Here is a 17,614-nt window from a genome sequence, read left to right as displayed (position 1 = left end):
GGCGTCTGTTGGTCCCCTTTTTGTGATGGAGACCAGCCTGTAGCTAGGGATTCACCTGTGTGTGAGAACTGTCAACCTGCTTGTCCTCAGAGAAAGCAGAGTTGCTCACCTGCAACAGGTGTTCTCCGAGGACAGCAGGATGTTGGTTCTCATGAAACCCACCTGCTACCCTGCGGAGTTGGGTTTCTCCTATTTTTTGTTTTAATTTTGTTACAAGACTGGAGAGGAACCCCGTGTGGACGCATGATATAGGGCATGCTCAGTGTGCCTAGTCAAAGTTCTGGAAACTTTGACATAAATTTTCCGCATTGGGGCTCCATCTGATGTCACCCATGTGTGAGGACTAACATCCTGCTGTCCTCTGAGAACACCTGTTACAAGTAAGCAACTCTGCTTTCCCTATCCCTGTCATCATTACTTTACCTCCGTTCATTGCCCTGGCATGATCTCCTTCCCTCTCTGCCACACTCCTTCTCTCCCCAGCAGCACTTACCTGCTGCTGCTGCTGCTGCTGCTTCCTCCTTTGCTGGCTTGCCTCTGTGATAGTAACTGCACAAAGCCAGCATGTCTTTCAAGAGAAAGATTAGCAGAGAGGGAAGCAGGTAGGTGCTCTCCGATGCCCTCTGACTGTAGGAGGACATCCTGCAGGCTAGGAAGGGAGAAAAATGGAAGACTGGCTCCTCTTCTTTTTCATTCCTGGCTCTTCTCGCAGTACACCTGCAGGTCAGTCACTGCACACTTCTTGGAAAACACTACTTAGGGACCTGTTGGACAAATATTTGGAAATCAAATCGAAATTATAAATAAATCAGATATGTACACTTTCTCTCCAATAGACAAAATTAATTAAATACAAATTACCCGTTTTTAATTTCAATATGGCATTGTATTCTGAAATTCTTGGTAAAATGCTGAGGCTAATATAGGTGGGATGCAGGAATCTGGAAAAGTGGAAGAGAAACAACTTAAATTTTATAAGTTATGGTATCACTGACACTTTTCTATGGCTTGAAACAATGGTTATGCATGATATCAGCAGAATTTTGGTAGCAGCAATGAAATTTTTAAGATCAGTTAGAGGTTATTATAGATAGGGTTAGGAATGAAAGTATAAGAAAATGTTTTGTGAATGAGAAATTCAAATATTGTAAAGAATGATGGAAACATGTGGAAACATGGTAAATGATGGCAGTCTTCCTGGCCCAGTTATTCTGTCCACACTGCTAATGATGTTTCTCACAGGACAAGCAGGATGGTTGTCCTCACAAATGGGTGACATCGAGGATGGAGCCCACCACGGAAAACTTCTGTCAAAGTTTAACAGAACTTTGACTGGCCCCTACTGGGCATGCCCAGCACGGCACTGACCCTGCAGCCAGCAGGGGTCTCCCTTCAGTCTTCTTTTTTCCGCGCAGCAGTTGCCACGCGGCGAAAGGAGCTCTTCTTACCACGTTCCTGACAGGAATTCGGTTTTTTTCTTCCGAAGAAAATTTGCCCCTCAGGGGTCTCCCTTCGACAAATTTTTTTCAACTTCGCGGAATCCGGTAAGTTTTTTGCCGATTTTCATCGACTTCCGTCGATTTTGGCCCTCGAGGCCTGTTGGCAACTACCGATCCCGCGGCTAAATTTTGGCCCAAGGCCATGGCGACGGGGTTTCGTCGATGTCCGGATTGCACCCGGACTATGTCAATCACAGACCCTCATAGGGTTTGTGTTTTGTGTTTGGGTAGTGAGCATGATGTCCTGACTTGCACCAAATGTACCTTAATGACACCCAAAGGGCGCAAAGCCAGGATGGAGAAGATGGGGCTCCTCTTCCATGCACCCACCCCAACGCCATCGATAGCATCGACGTCATCGGAACCGGCACCGTCGAAGTTGCACCATCACCGTCAACCCTCCGGTGACCGTCCACCATTGATGACTTCTCGGCCGTCGACTCATGTCCCCTCCCCGGATGGGCGAGGAGATCGGAAGGACAAGCATCGCCATCGACGGCACAAGTCTCGGCCCGTCGAGGATCCAGAGCCATCGACCTCCGTACAGGCCGAGCCACCGACTAAAAAGCCTCGGCCAGACCTGGCACCGTCCACGTCTCGTTCGCAGGCACCGAGGAAACCCTCACCCTCTCGGGGTGTGGGAGCCGTGATCCCACCGGTTACGGTGGTCCCTCCGGCTCTGCCTCAGCCTCCCTCTCCCGTCGAGCCGGGTATTGTTACCCCTGGTCTCTGGGCAGAACTGGACTGGCTGGTCCAGGAGGCCATCGAGAAAGCGATGCAAAAGTTCCAGCCTCCACCGGCACCGATTCCGGCACCGACCCCGGCACCGACTCCGCCACCGGGGAGGGAACCGACCACCGAGCCTCTGGTGGAAGCTCTAGCACCGCTACTGCGCCGCATGGAGGCTCTTATGACGGCACTTCCATCGGTGATTCCAGTAGCACCGACAACACCACCGTCTCCGACAGGTTTTTCATCGGCAGGAGAAACACCGTTCCTGATTCCCCCTTCCGGGGTGGTCCCATCGGTGCCTTCTCGTATTTCTCCACCGATTTATCCTTCGGCTCCATCGATTCCGAGACCGGCACCGATTCCATCGGCAGCACCGAAGCCCTCGATGCCATTCTCAGTTCCGCCTGCAGCACCGATTCCATCAAGATTTCACTCGATGCCTTCGGATCCTCAACCAGGTCCTTCAGGGCTTCAAGCCCCACATGATCCCTACGATACCTGGGGTGGTGATACATCTTCTGACACAGATTTACCTTCACCACCATCTCCTACAGAGAGTAGAAAACGATCTCCTCCTGAGGATCTCTCTTTTATTAATTTTGTGAAGGAGATGTCAGAAATTGTACCTTTTCAGCTACAATCTGAGACCGATGACAGACACCAGATGATGGAACTGCTCCAATTTCTGGATGCTCCTAAAATCATCGCTTCCATCCCTATTCACCAGGTGTTTCTGGATCTTTTAAAGAAAAACTGGGAATCTCCTTCCTCTGTTTCACCTGTTAACAAGAAAGCTGACTCCACATATCTTGTCCAGTCAGCACCAGGATTTCAGAAGCCTCAACTGGATCATCGCTCTGTTGTGGTTGAGTCCGCGCAAAAGAAGGCCAAGCGGCTAAAGCCACACTCTTCCACTCCACCTACCAAGGACAATAAATTCCTGGATAGTGTGGGACGAAAAGTGTATCATGGAGCTATGTTGATTTCACGCATAGCTTCATATCAACTTTACATGACTCAATACAACAGAGCCATCCTTAAGCAGATGCAAGACTACGCTGACACTTTGCCGGACCAATACCAACCACAGCTTCAAGCCCTTCTTCATAAAGGATTTGAGGCAGGGAAGCACGAAATTAGAACGGCCTATGACATCTTCGATGCTTCCACAAAAGTTTCAGCCACAGCCATCTCAGCCAGACGTTGGGCTTGGTTAAAGTCATCCAATCTTCGCCCAGAGGTCCAGGATAGTCTAGCTGATTTACCCTGCTTAGGGGACAATTTGTTTGGAGAACAAATTCAGCAAATTGTAGCAGAATTAAAAGATCACCACGAGACGTTGAAACAACTCTCATCTATTCCACCTGAGGTGTCCTCCAAACAACCACCTAAGAAGGACTCTAAAAAGTCGTTCTTTCGGCCATGTCGTTACTATCCTCCATCGGCTAGGCCATGTCCTGCACGGTCCTCCAACAGACCTCAGCCACGCCAGCCTAGAAAACAAAGACCTGCTGTAGCCCCACCTCCTGGGCCTGCGGCGGGCCTTTGACTTCCCTGTAGGGAGCACATGCCAGATCCCTCTTCCAGACATCCCTGTGGGGGGTCGACTGTACCACTTTTTACAGCGCTGGACACAGATCACCTCAGATCAGTGGGTGCTAGCGATTATCGCACAGGGTTACCACCTCAACTTCATAACTCTTCCGGCAGACTCCCCGCCTCTTCAAGCATGGAGTCTAACCAGCCATTTGACTCAATTACAACAGGAAGTATCCCTTCTTCTGCAATCAAATGCTATAGAACCCGTCCCTCCCTCTCAACGAGGGAAGGGATTCTACTCCAGGTACTTCCTAATACCAAAGAAATCAGGGGGACTACGTCCCATTTTGGACCTTCGGGCCCTCAACAAGTACCTTCAAAAAGAAAAGTTCAAGATGGTAACCCTGGGCTCGTTGCTCCCTCTGCTGCAAAGGGGGGATTGGCTGTGCTCTCTCGACCTCAAAGACGCTTATACCCACATTGCGATAACACAATCCCATCGCAAGTATCTGCGTTTTCTGGTAGGCCGCAACCATTATCAATACCGGGTACTACCTTTCGGTCTGGCGTCTGCTCCACGAGTCTTTACCAAATGTCTCGTCGTAGTAGCAGCATTCCTCAGGAAGGAAGGTGTCCACGTCTACCCCTACCTGGATGATTGGCTAATCAGGGCCTCCACCCCTCAGACTGCTCAATCCTCCCTAAAATTGACAATTCAGACACTCCTTTCCTTAGGGTTTCTTGTCAATTACGAGAAATCTTGCTTAGTCCCATCTCAAACCTTATCCTTCATTGGGGCAGACTTGGACACCTTACAGGCAAAGGCCTACCTTCCGCTTCAAAGGGTCCAAACTCTCATGTCCCTAGCTCGCCAGCTCCAGTCTCAGAACACTGCCACGGCTCGCCAATTCCTCATTCTCCTAGGACACATGGCATCCTCGGTTCAAGTCACTCCCATGACCCGACTAGCCATGAGAGTAACACATTGGACTCTGCGACACCAATGGATTCAAGCTCTTCAGCCTCTGTCCTCCATAGTCACAGTTACACAAGCGCTACGCCTGTCTTTAACCTGGTGGACGACTCAAGTCAACCTCCTTCAGGGATTGCCTTTTCTCCTACCAGATCCACAAGTAACCCTAACCACCGACGCTTCCCACATCGGTTGGGGAGCCCATGTGGACGATTTCCAAACCCAAGGGTTATGGTCACCAGAGGAAGCCGAACACCAGATAAATTTCTTGGAACTTCGAGCAATCCGCTACGCTCTCAGAACTTTCCAAGATCATCTATCGAATCAGATAATCTTAATCCAGACAGACAACCAAGTGGCCATGTGGTACATAAACAAGCAGGGAGGCACAGGCTCCTTCCTTTTGTGTCAGGAAGCTGCGCAGATTTGGGCAGAAGCCCTCTCCCACTCCATGTACCTCAGGGCCACTTACCTGCCGGGAGTAGACAATGTGTTGGCAGACCAGCTAAGCCGTGTCTTCCAACCACACGAGTGGTCACTCGATCCTCTGATAGCGACCTCTCTGTTTCACAAGTGGGGTTATCCCCACATAGACCTCTTTGCTTCTCCACAGAACCACAAAGTGGACACTTACTGCTCTCTCATTCGGAGCCAGCACTCTCGGCCGAGGGATGCCTTCTCCCTCAAGTGGACGACAGGTCTGCTCTATGCATTCCCTCCACTTCCTCTTCTGTCAAGGACTCTCGTGAAGCTTCGCCAGGACGGAGGAACCATGATCCTGATAGCACCCCACTGGCCACGCCAAGTGTGGTTTCCCATACTTCAGGATCTCTCCATCCGCAGGCACATCCCTCTGGGAACGGATCCGCATCTGCTCACTCAAAACGACGGATGCCTCCTCCATCCCAACCTCCAAGCCTTGTCCCTGACGGCATGGATGTTGAAAGGTTAGTCCTTCAGCCATTTAACCTTTCGGATTCGGTTTCTCGTGTCCTGATAGCTTCACGAAAGCCCTCCACCAGAAGATCCTATTCATATAAATGGAAAAGGTACACATCATGGTGCACTTCTCAGTCCCTTGATCCCCTTTCCTGTCCAATCTCTAAGTTCTTGGACTATTTATGGCATCTATCAGAATCAGGTCTTAAAACCTCTTCCATTAGGATGCATGTCAGTGCGGTAGCCGCCTTCCATAAAGGTATACAGGGTGTCCCTATTTCAGTACAACCCCTGGTAACACGCTTTCTTAAAGGCTTGCTCCATCTGAAGCCACCCTTACGTCCTCCGGCCCCATCTTGGGACCTTAATCTGGTTCTTGGTCGTCTAATGAAACCACCTTTCGAACCTCTCCAGTCCTGTGAATTAAAGTATCTCACATGGAAGGTATTATTCCTTTTGGCTATCACTTCAGCTCGTAGGGTTAGTGAGTTACAGGCCTTAGTCACCTATCCGCCTTACACTAAACTCCTGCAGGACCGGGCGGTACTCCGCACTCACCCAAAATTTTTACCTAAGGTAGTTTCTGAGTTCCATATCAATCAATCCATCATACTACCTATCTTTTTTCCCAGGCCCCACTCCAACTCCGGGGAACAGACTCTGCATACCCTAGACTGTAAACGAGCTCTAGCTTTTTATCTAGACTGTACAGTTGCTCACAGGAAGGGCACTCAATTGTTTGTCTCTTTCCATCCTAACAAGTTAGGACAACCTGTGGGTAAGCAGGCTCTTTCCACCTGGTTGGCGGACTGCATTTCTTTTTGCTATCAGCAAGCTAGCATTCCTTTTCAAGACCGTGTTAAAGCACACTCTGTGAGGGCCATGGCGACTTCAGTAGCACACCTTCGATCAGTGCTGCTTCCTGACATCTGTAAAGCTGCAACCTGGAGTTCTCTCCATACCTTTGCAGCCCACTATTGTTTGGATAAAGCTGGAAGACAGGACTCCATCTTCGGCCAATCTGTCTTGCGTAACCTTTTTCCAACGTAATGTACCAACACCCTTCCACCTTCCCGGGAGGGTGCGGATGCCCTTTCCCAAATTCCACCCCAGTTGTTGTGCCTGTTGCACGCCGTTGGGTGCATTTGGTGTAAGTCAGGACATCCTCAGCTCGGTACTCACCCATTTGTGAGGACAACCATCCTGCTTGTCCTGTGAGAAAGCAAATGTTGCTTACCTGATGTAACAGGTGTTCTCACAGGACAGCAGGATGTTAGTCCTCACGAAACCCGCCCGCCACCCCGCGGTGTTGGGTTCGTTTTATTTTTTACTTTTTAGGCACTGCCTGTAGCTTTGAAAATCAGACTGAAGGGAGACCCCTGCTGGCTGCAGGGTCAGTGCCGTGCTGGGCATGCCCAGTAGGGGCCAGTCAAAGTTCTGTTAAACTTTGACAGAAGTTTTCCGTGGTGGGCTCCATCCTCGATGTCACCCTTTCGTGAGGACTAACATCCTGCTGTCCTGTGAGAACACCTGTTACATCAGGTAAGCAACATTTGCTATCCCAGCTGCCAGCCATAGAGTGTGACTGTCTGCAAGATTTCTTTTTATCCAGGATGGTCTTTTTTTGTCTTGTTCTTTTTTCCTCCTCTATCCTGGGTAGCCAGGGTTCCAATTTTGAGGACACTGCTTGTGATGCTGGGCAGTCACTTCACCCTCCATTGCCTCAGATACAAACTTGGGGCCTGATTTACTAAGGCCCTTAGATTATAAGCCCTCTGGGGATAGAGAAAATACCTACTGTTTCTGAATGTAGCTCTCCTTGAGATGCCAATGAAAATGCATGAGCTAAACTTAAAAATATTTTAATCGGTCCTCTACACAAGAAGTACTTTCACTTTGTAGTTCAAGGGATTCATTACAGTGTCTTCCCTTTTTGTGACTCTGCAGCCCCAAGGATGTTTATAAAATGCCTAGTGGCAGTGGCTGCCCATCTTTAAAGGAAGGAATCTTCATTTGTCCATACCTAGATGATTGGTTGGTGAAGAGATCTCCACTAGAGGAAGCCAAACAATCTCTCCAAACAATTTGAGTTCTAGAGAGTCTGGACTTTGTCATAAATTATCCAAAGATAACCTTAGAATCTTCCCCATAGCTCTTCTGGATACACAGGTGGGAGGGAGGACAGATAAACTAACACAATTCTCTAAGCCTTTCATGTAGCCAACAACTTTCCTAATTCACAGCTCACTTTCTGATGTTGGTGTTAATCACATGAACTATGATTTCCATGTAACCTTCATATGCACATTTCCGAGTGTCAACTTCAGCGGGTGCTAATGTTTCATTGGAAATGGATGGCCCAGCTACAGAGTGAGAATAATTGGCTGAGTTTTTTGCTCCTTCTAATGGTGGATTGCATGTAACAACCTAATTCAAGGACTCCAGCTTAGTCGGTCTCAACTCCAAATAATGTTGACAATGGATGCATCAAGTACATGGAGGGGTGTTCATATTCTATCTCTTCACAAGTGAGGAGCTTGGAGGGAAAGGAAAAAGTCTCTTCATATCAACTATCTGCAGCTGAGGGCTATTTTCAATGCCATCAGAACCTTCACTAATGTATTATCAAGGAAGAGGGTCTTGATCAAATGTTCTGTAAAGTGGCAAAGCTTTATATAAACAAGGAGGAACAGGTTCTTATCTCCTCTGTAAAGGGGTACTAAAAATTTGGGACCTAGTGATCACTTGAAGGATGTTTCTTATAGCAAAATACCTTCTAGGAGTGCAGATCATGATCACAGACAAGCTCAACCTATACCTAGAATCACATGAACAGTCCTTGAGGCAGAAGATACTAAACATCAGTGGGGAATTCCAGTGATAGATCTATTTGTTAGAGACCAATGAAGAACTCCCTTTTTTTGCTCTGGAAGATTATACTTTTATAGGCTGGCTTCAAACACTTTCAGCATATGTTGGAGTTCAAACTTCTTTTATACCTATTCCCAATTTCTCTAATTTTCAAAACTCTTCAAAAGAGAAAACAGGACATAGCCACAGTCAGCCTTATAGCCCCATCTTGACCTCAACAGATCTGTTTTTTTTTCCTTGTACTTGACTGTAAGTACAAAGTGTAATAGGACATCAAAAGAAATGCAGAATCTCCTACTCTGATAAATCAGAATCAAGTGTGGATGACATGCTGAATGCTCGTGAGTAGCATCTTTCCAACTTTCTCAAGAGATGCAAAACTTTTAATAGCATCTAGAAAAGAATTCACCAGAAATTGATACAGTTGTAAATGGAAGAGATTTTGGAATGGTGTGTCAATACAAAGTTTGTCAAAGAATCTACTGCAATACTTCTACCTTTCAGTATCTGGTCTGAGTACCTCCTCAATGAACATGCTTCTAAGTAAATAGCAAAGTATTCTTCCGTATAGATGAAAAACCTATTTTTCTCTACCCATTAGTATCCACGTTCATGAAGGCATTATGGTATTCAAAACCCCTAATCAAGAAACCGCCAGTACCATGATCTTAATATAGTTCTAGCTCCACAGATGATACCACCCTTCGAACCTATGGATTCAGCAAAGCTGAAGTACCTGTCTTGGAAAGGTCTCTTGTTAGAGTCAATAATCTCAGCCAGAAGATTAACTGAGTTTCAAGCTCTCATATCTTATTCTCTGTCCACAATTTTTCAACCAAGAAAAGCTATAAAGTTGAGCACATATTTTGTAGTTACAAATTGGACATTTTTCCATATGTAATGTTAGGATGAGTATTAACAGGGGTGAGTTCTGAGCGCAACTTGAGAGAGAACCCTGACTACACTCTACACCCACTTCAACGAATTCAAAACTGTGCCGGTTGTTTACTTACCAACACCCCTAGACAAGAACATATCACTCCCGTTTGAAACAACTTCATTGGATACTAATCCGCCAATGTATTTAATATAAGATTCTTACTAGTATTCATAATTTAATACATAACGTTTCATCCATTTGATTGTGTTCCTCTGTATGCCTTTACCAACCTCCACGTCATCTACGTTCAATTGATAAAAACTACTTACAAGTACCAAATATCAAAACAGCCAGGTTAGGCCTCACATGGAAACGTGCTCTGTAGCAGGCCCTATCCTCTGGAACTTATTACCAAATCCTATCCGTCTACTCACAACTAAAAAAGACTTCAAAAAAGCTGTTAAAACTTATCTTTATTCACTTGCTTTCCAGACCTACAAACACGATGACTTTTCCTTCTATACTTATGTGTAATGTATTGGCTTAATTTTCTGTCGTTTAATTTTTATTTCTGAATTTTTATTTCATTTTATTTTGTGTTCATTGTACAAATTTTATTTTTTTAACATTACTTATGAATGTTTTTAATGGTAAACCACCTAGATCTGCCATAGCTTGTATAGGTGGTATAGCAAAGCTTTTAAATAAATAAATAAACCTGCTACAAAACTTTTGAAAACTTTGCATTTTCAGAATTGGTGAAACTTGGAGAAAGCTTTTGTAATGGATCAATTGTAGAGGCATCATTATTTTAAATAGTACAAATAGGTGAAAAGTACATTCTCTGTAATTTGTTATAGCATGACATTTAAATTTTATTCAATATTTAAAAAAAAATCCAAGATAATTCTCAAATGAAAAATAGCATGTCATATGTATAAAAGAAGATGGTGGGTGTGGTGGAGAGAGAGGAGGAAGTTATCTAGATAAATTCGACCAATGGTCTTCACAAATGTTTAAGTGGGGAGCCACTTTAGATCTAAAGGGACTGGAGGAGGATCAACAGATTTTCCTGCCAACTACAATATTGACTGCCAATACCAGTGTGAATGTATATAGCTGATATTGCTGCTACCATGCTGTACCTGTTCTGTGATTGGCCAGAATGCATGCATATGTGGTGTATGTTGCCCCCCTCTCCCCAGCCTTTACCCATACTGTCTTTCTCCTGCTTTAATGCAGCTTAAATCAGAAGTTTGCTATAGTGGAGGCTAGTGTAGGCTTACTAGTTTTCAGTCCATGGCTGAAAAGTGAACCATTTAGATGAGTAGTTCAGTTTATGATCCAGAAATACCATTTTCTTGTTAATCCTTTCTTTTGATGTCCTATTACATAGTAACATAGTAAACGATGGCAGAAAAAGTGGTCCATCCAGACTGCCCAGCAAACTTAATGTATATTTTTTATTTAATTTTTTATTCTGTTAATGATAGTAACTGCCACTCCATACAAGTTATCCCCATGCCTACTCTGCAGTATTTTCCTTGTTTTTGCCCATGCAAGCCATACACTATCGCAAAAGAGCAGGAAGCAGTTCCCTTGACAGCTCTGTTCTTTTGCCAAGTGCAGCATATGGCTCTTTGCCCTGTGGCTCTGAATTCTGCTTTAGCAGGATTTGGAACCAAGAATTAAACTCAAAGGATAACGTTGCATCAGCCCAGAACAGAAGCAAAATAGTGAGGAGAGATGCTGCAAAATTTGACACTTTCTCCTCAAGAGAGGCAACAATTTCATACCCTTATGGCAAAGGATGGAAAATGTAAAAAAAACGTTTACTTCTGGATGATCTACGATGTTTGCAGGATGGCATAAAGAGCCTCTGTAATGGCTATAGGCAGTTAAGGCTGCCTCAAGCTTTTATGAAGATGTTCAGGAAAGGTGTGCTAAAATTCCATAATGTGGGGACAGTTTGTTTGAAGATAGTGTCAGGGAAGCAGTGAATGTCAGACCACCATTTCATGCTTCAGGGTCTTTCTGCTGCAACATCTTGCCACTGAGATCAGAAGCACTTAAGCCTTATACTGCCACTCGTCTGAAACTAATTTGGGGTTTTGACTAGATTTAGGGAAAATAGTGTTCCAGTCTGTTCTGGGAGCAGGGCTGGATTTACATATAGTCCTCCAGAGATGCAGGTTTAGGGGGATCCCACCCCTTCAAAGTCATGAGAAGTTACAAGGGTAGGGTGGAAGAAGGAAGGTGAGGGGGGAGCAAGGGATTCCATATTGCCTCTGTCCAGTTCCTCCCCTCTCCAGTCATTCCCCTCACCTCCCAGCTGTGTATTACCTTATCTAAAGCAGCAACATCCCAATCGGCAATAGTAGTAACAGGTTTGAAAAATATATTTGGCATGGAGCCTCCAGCTGCCCATGGCGCAGTCAAGGCCCTGTAGTACCTTGCCCCACTTCTTCCTCACAGGCTTTTTCAAGGAAACCCATGTGATCTGTGGGGCTGCTGCAGGGTCTTAAGCACATGACAGTCAGCTGGAAACCCCACAATGAATTTCTTTTTCAAAGTTGTTGCTGCTGTCAGTCTGGACACTGCTGCATTTTAGATAAGGTAACAAGCAGTTGGGAGCAGGCCCAATAGCAGCAGCTACAGCACTCTGGTATCTATCAAAAATTGGCACCCAAGGCAGTTGCCTATCTGGAAGACTTAAGTGACAGTGTCTCCAAATGGGTTGATTTTGTGCATACTTTGACAGGACTGAACAACACTTGTAATCCAGAGTATGTTGAATATGATCTCAAGTCTTTCAAATTATTGCTAATTCACATCATACTCGTGTATTGTGCCAAAGAGAGCATCCTTCTGGAGTTCATAAAGTGTAATATTTATTTATTTGATTTATATTCCACCTTTCGTCATATCAAAGCAACATATCTAGATGTGTCTGGAAGCTTTTTTTTTTTTTTAAAGCATGCCAGTGGCATGCAATACATTTAGGACTGTTTTCTTGTGAGGGGAGGCTAATTAACTGATTATAACCATGGACAGTTGGATCCTCTGGATCATAAAGAATGGTTATAGATTACATCTACTGATCCCTCCAAATTGCCTGCCCAAAAGTGTTATCAGCTTGTCCAAACCATGCTGTGTTCAGGTTGGAAATTTCCCTTACTTTGTAGTCCCTCTTGTCTTACTGAACTTGTTTTGTTTTCAGAGAAATGAAAGTTGCTTGCCTTTTTAACATGTTCTCTGAAGAAAACAGTTCACCAGTCGCACAATACTTGTATCTCCTTGGGAAAGTTTTTCTGTACCTTTATATAAGTTTGGATGGAATGGAAGTGAGTAGCTTCTGTAGCACAGGGAAGTCCCCTGCACAAGCAGTAGACTTATTTACTCTGTGCCAGAACGTATGGAAAGCTTTATTTATTTATTTTGTTCTGCTTGATGCTATGTGTAGTCACATGACCCTCTTGTCTGGTAAACTACTGTCTTTAGAGAACATTTGTTAGAGGTAAGTAACTTTTGCATTCTTATCCTGCATACAAAACCAAAGCAAGGGAAGGGAGGGGAAACTTTCTTTGGAAGTTTCTGCCAGTCTAGAGAGAAGCAAGTGGGTATAATCAATTTTTTTTATTTATGTATTTTAAAAATTAAATTATTTTTTAAACGTATTGCATTATTCATATGTGCATACTCTGGGCATAATTTAATCTGTAATAGTTAAAAATCTAAATTTGAATTCCTTTGTTAAAGCAACAGTGCTTCCTACATGTGGCCCAATTGAATATTGGGAGTAGGCAACTGATAATGACATGGGACATGAGTAAAACTCTGTCTGATTTTAAAATCAAACTTGCTAAAAAAAACTTAACAGACTATGGAGTGGCATCCCCTGCTCTCATTGAGAAGGGAGCAAGGTATGCCATAGCAAATAAATGCCCAAGAGTTAACAGCCCTGCTTTAAAAGCAGATAATCTTGCATTTTGTTGGAGGTTCGGTAATTTTTGACTGAAGCTCCATATATAACTTTTACTGGTTTGTTTATAAACCCGTTTGACCTAGGAGTCATTGCTTCTTTAAGGACCTGAATTATAGGATTTTTATTTTTTTATCAAGATGTCATGTGGTACTGATTATGCCATGCTTAATTGAATTTTTCTTTATTGCTTTGTACCTCACAGCAAGCAATTGGCTCTTGGGGGGGGTGTAGCTTTCTCAGTCTGGATGTCCAGGATTAAGGAGCATAATCTGACAATCCCTATTCTAAAGCATTTATTTGAACAATGAATTTATTATACTTAAAGCCCCAAAAATATTAACCTAGTCAAACCCAGACCTAAAAGCTATATATCGTGAACAAACTGTTTCTTTCATATCTATTCAGGTGGCTAAAGGAAAGTGGAAACGGATCAGTAAATACTGCCCCTTGGATCTCTTCTCAGGGTGAGAAAAACCTATTCAGTTTCATGATGTAGCAGTAGTCCCTTATGTAGGTTTCTGCTTGCACTATTTGAAAGAATTAAAATTCTTTTTAGTAGACTCCCTGAGATTCACCTTGAAGTAGTTATTTGCATTTTGTTACCAATCTTAAAGCTGTAATACTAGCAAAAAATGTTTCAATAAACCAGTTGGTAATGAAATCCATTAATATTATTTTTTCTATTTTGTTTCTTAGAGAAAAAGTGTTGAAACTCCTCTCTGTTTTAGCAACCTCTGCCAGTATTAATTTAAGTAAATCAGTCTTAATATGCGTATACATATTAGAACCCTGTGCAGGTATCACACTGATAAATGTAAAACATAAAAACAATTGAGTGGACACAGTCAATGATTTTTACAAAGATCGAGGTAGTCCTAATAAAAGGGGTACATTCTCTTAAAACGTACAAATTAAAATAGGGCAAAAAAAGAAAGGAGACATAAGAATAAGACCAAAAGAGAAACAAAGCCAAGGCGGATTGATACTTAAGTAACCTAGATAGTATTGTTTTGAAATTAATCTGGATTTCTGATTGGTTTCTTTTGAGGGTATTTGCTTCCAGTTGAAGTCTGCATGCTTTGCTACCGCTATGTTTATTTACCCTGTGGCACTCAGATGACTTTGGTACTACATATGACCCTATTTTTTTTTTAATAAAAACACCCAAAAACTTACAAACTATATTTCAGATTTTATGTTTATAGATACAGTTGCTTACAAAAGTAATTAACTCCCTAAAGCAGTGGTTCCCAAACCTGTCCTGGGGACCCCCTCCCACCCCAGCCAGTCGGGTTTTCAGGATATCCACAAGGAATATGCATGAGAGAAAATTTGTATGCACTGCCTCCATAACATGCAAATTTTCTCTCATGCATATTCAATGTGGATATCCTGAAAACCAGGCTGGCTGGGGGGGCCCCCAGGACAGGGTTGGGAACCACTACTCTAAAGTCAGCAGATTTGTTTGGATTACAAATGACACTTAAATTGTTCCAGACAGTATGTTTATTGCAAAACAGTATGCTCTTAAAGTATATGTTCAAAGTCACAATTCATTACTTTTCTGCATTTTTTTGTTAAATAAAATTAAAAACTGAAAATTGCTGCTTGCATGAGTATTTAACCCCTGTGCTGTGGAAGGTTCAAGTTTACACATGAAAAATATTGCCTTAACAATTGACCTCTACTTGCAAATACCATCCCAACAGTAAAGTATGAGGGTGGCAGCAGCATATTGTGTGGATTCTTTTCCTCAGTGGGGACTGAGCATCTTGTTAAAATTGAAGGATGGATAGATGGTCAACATATAGGGAGATACTGCAAGACAAACTGCTTCAGCCTACTAAAAATGTAAAACTTGGAAGAAAGTTCACCTTTCAGCAGGGCAATGATCCCAGGCACAAGGCCAAAGCAACACAGGAGTTGAACAAAAAGATAAATGTTTTACGATGGTCAGATCAAAGTCCATTTCTCAATCCAATTGAGAATCTGTAGCACACTTTAAAAACTGCACTCCATAAGCATCATCCAACCAACCTGAACAACCTGGAGCAAATCTTCCAGGAAGAATGGGCAAAAATCATTTCCAAATAATGTGCAATGCTGGTAGAAACTTACACCCCAACAGGCTTAAAGCTGCTATTACAGCAAATGATGGTTCTACCAAGTACTAGTCTGAAGTTTTTAATTTTATTTCACAAAAATATGCAGAGAAATAATGAATTGTGACTTTGAAAATTTACTTTAAGAGCATACTGGTTTGCAATAAACATACTACCTAGAACAATCTGTGTGTCATTTGTAATCCACACAAATCTGCTGACTGTTTTTTTTTAGGTTCAAATGCTTTCGCAAAGCACTGTATATCACAGCTATTTTAAAGGAATAATATTTGCCTCATGTTGAAACCTTTTGTTAGTATGCTTTTTAGGTGCATTTCACTAGTGAGAGTACCTAAAGTTAAGTGTGCATTTGTCTGTCTCTCTTTATCCATATGTATGTTGCAACTCAGCAACTATTTATAATTTACATCTTACTCATTAATACTGCCAAGCCCATACTGATTTATCACTACACCCTATATATGCAAACAAATTGACCTTTACTTTTTAGCGTCTGCCTCTTCCCTTTATTAAAACTTTCACACCAACACCCTCCTCACCCTTACTGCATCCAGTACAACTAATTACTGCACTTCCATTAAACTTATCTGCCATTAAGATCAAGATTTCTAAAATAGCTGCTGAAACAGCCAGCTCTTCATTACTGTACAGATCTGCCTGAAATTCAGCACAGGGAATTCAGACCAAAGGTTGGTTGGAATTGTCATGTATGTACAAATTGGTGTAAAATTACAGTTGCCTCATCTTTTTGTATTGATCCCCTTTGCTGACTATCACTTTCTGTGAGAAAGGGAAACACACCTTTGTGACATGCACCTAGCATGCATTTTTTAAGTGTCATTTTCAGTCCTTTATCTGCTACCTATGGCCTAGATTTATCAAAATGCGATAATTTTCGCATGAATAATGCCCACGATAAAGAAAAGGGGCATGGTTATAATTTAAGTCTCTCGCTCTCTCTACACTACTCTCCCTCTCTCCCCTCCATGTCTGAAACAGAATTTGTGATATTTTTCGCAAATTGTGTTTTGGGCATATCACACAACGCCAGGGAAAAAAAGTGTAGTTATTTCCGGTGTTAAATATGTGCGATAGTGTGCAGCGTTATCGCAGCATGCGATAACGCCCCTCATTTTCATTGATCCTGCCCCTTTTGAATACATTTTACAAATCTGCATTTGTGGTGCACTTTGTGACAACTTTCACATGCATTAATGCCATAATGCATTTTGATAAATGACCCTGTTTTTGTGAAGCTTCCAAATTTAGAAGAGTATGATGCGTTGCATCAATGATGAGTTTTTCTGGTTAGTTCATATAGTATAGGTGATTTAACATGCAGAATCATGGCAAATCTGGACTGGCCAAGTGAAGATGTGACATGCTTTCAAACAGGACTACTATTAGAAGAAGAGCATATAGAATTTTAAAAATATAAATTACCAACATTTTTATAACATGGGGTGTTGCCATATGTATTTTCTAAATGTTGCTCAGTACATGGTTGGCACAATTTTCTTTTGAAACCTGGGCTGGAATCTTTTAGCTGGGTCTAACTACTAAAAAGCAACATATCATGTGTATCTGCAAATGTCACATGCTGTAGTTTTGTTTGTTTGTTTTTTTTAAAGGGAAAATATTTGTTTTTCTTTCAGAAATAAACAGAGAATGCATTTTGCTTTGACAAGTTTATTACAAGAGGCACAAAATAATTTAAAAATATTTAAGGTAAGATTTGTTAAACTATATTCTTTTTAATGGGAATACTACATGAGATAATGGGATATAGTAGTGACTCTGGTTGTACATTCACACACCTAAGAAAACTGAGAGGAGACATGATAGAGGTATACAAATTTGCGAGTGGCATGGAAGAAATTGATAGGGAACAGCTATTGATTCTTTATAATAGTACTAGAATTAGGGGATTCTCCATGTAACTAGCAGCAGATTTTAAAACAAATTTTGGAAAGTGTGTTTTCAGTCAACACATAATTAAACTATGGAATTTGTTGCCAGAAAATGTGGTCAAAGCTAATAATATAGCTGAGTTTAAAAAAAAAAAAAAAAAAA

General features: G+C 42.6%; 1 protein-coding gene across 4 annotated transcripts in view; it reads left to right on the top strand.

Annotated features, from left to right (window-relative positions):
* Positions 1 to 17,614, top strand: part of IPPK (inositol-pentakisphosphate 2-kinase) — a 189,672-nt gene that overhangs the window by 124,575 nt on the left and 47,483 nt on the right. For all 4 annotated transcript variants that reach the window (XM_029599379.1, XM_029599381.1, XM_029599376.1 and 1 more), the window contains exons 8-9: positions 13,824 to 13,882; positions 17,197 to 17,269. In XM_029599379.1, coding sequence (XP_029455239.1) covers positions 13,824 to 13,882; positions 17,197 to 17,269 — 132 coding nt within the window. The remainder of the gene's footprint in view (positions 1 to 13,823; positions 13,883 to 17,196; positions 17,270 to 17,614) is intronic.

Source organism: Rhinatrema bivittatum, chromosome 4 (assembly GCF_901001135.1).
Source record: "Rhinatrema bivittatum chromosome 4, aRhiBiv1.1, whole genome shotgun sequence".
NCBI classification, from domain to species: domain Eukaryota; kingdom Metazoa; phylum Chordata; class Amphibia; order Gymnophiona; family Rhinatrematidae; genus Rhinatrema; species Rhinatrema bivittatum.
Note: the sequence above shows the minus strand (reverse complement) of the source record. Positions and strands in the feature narration are given on the sequence as shown.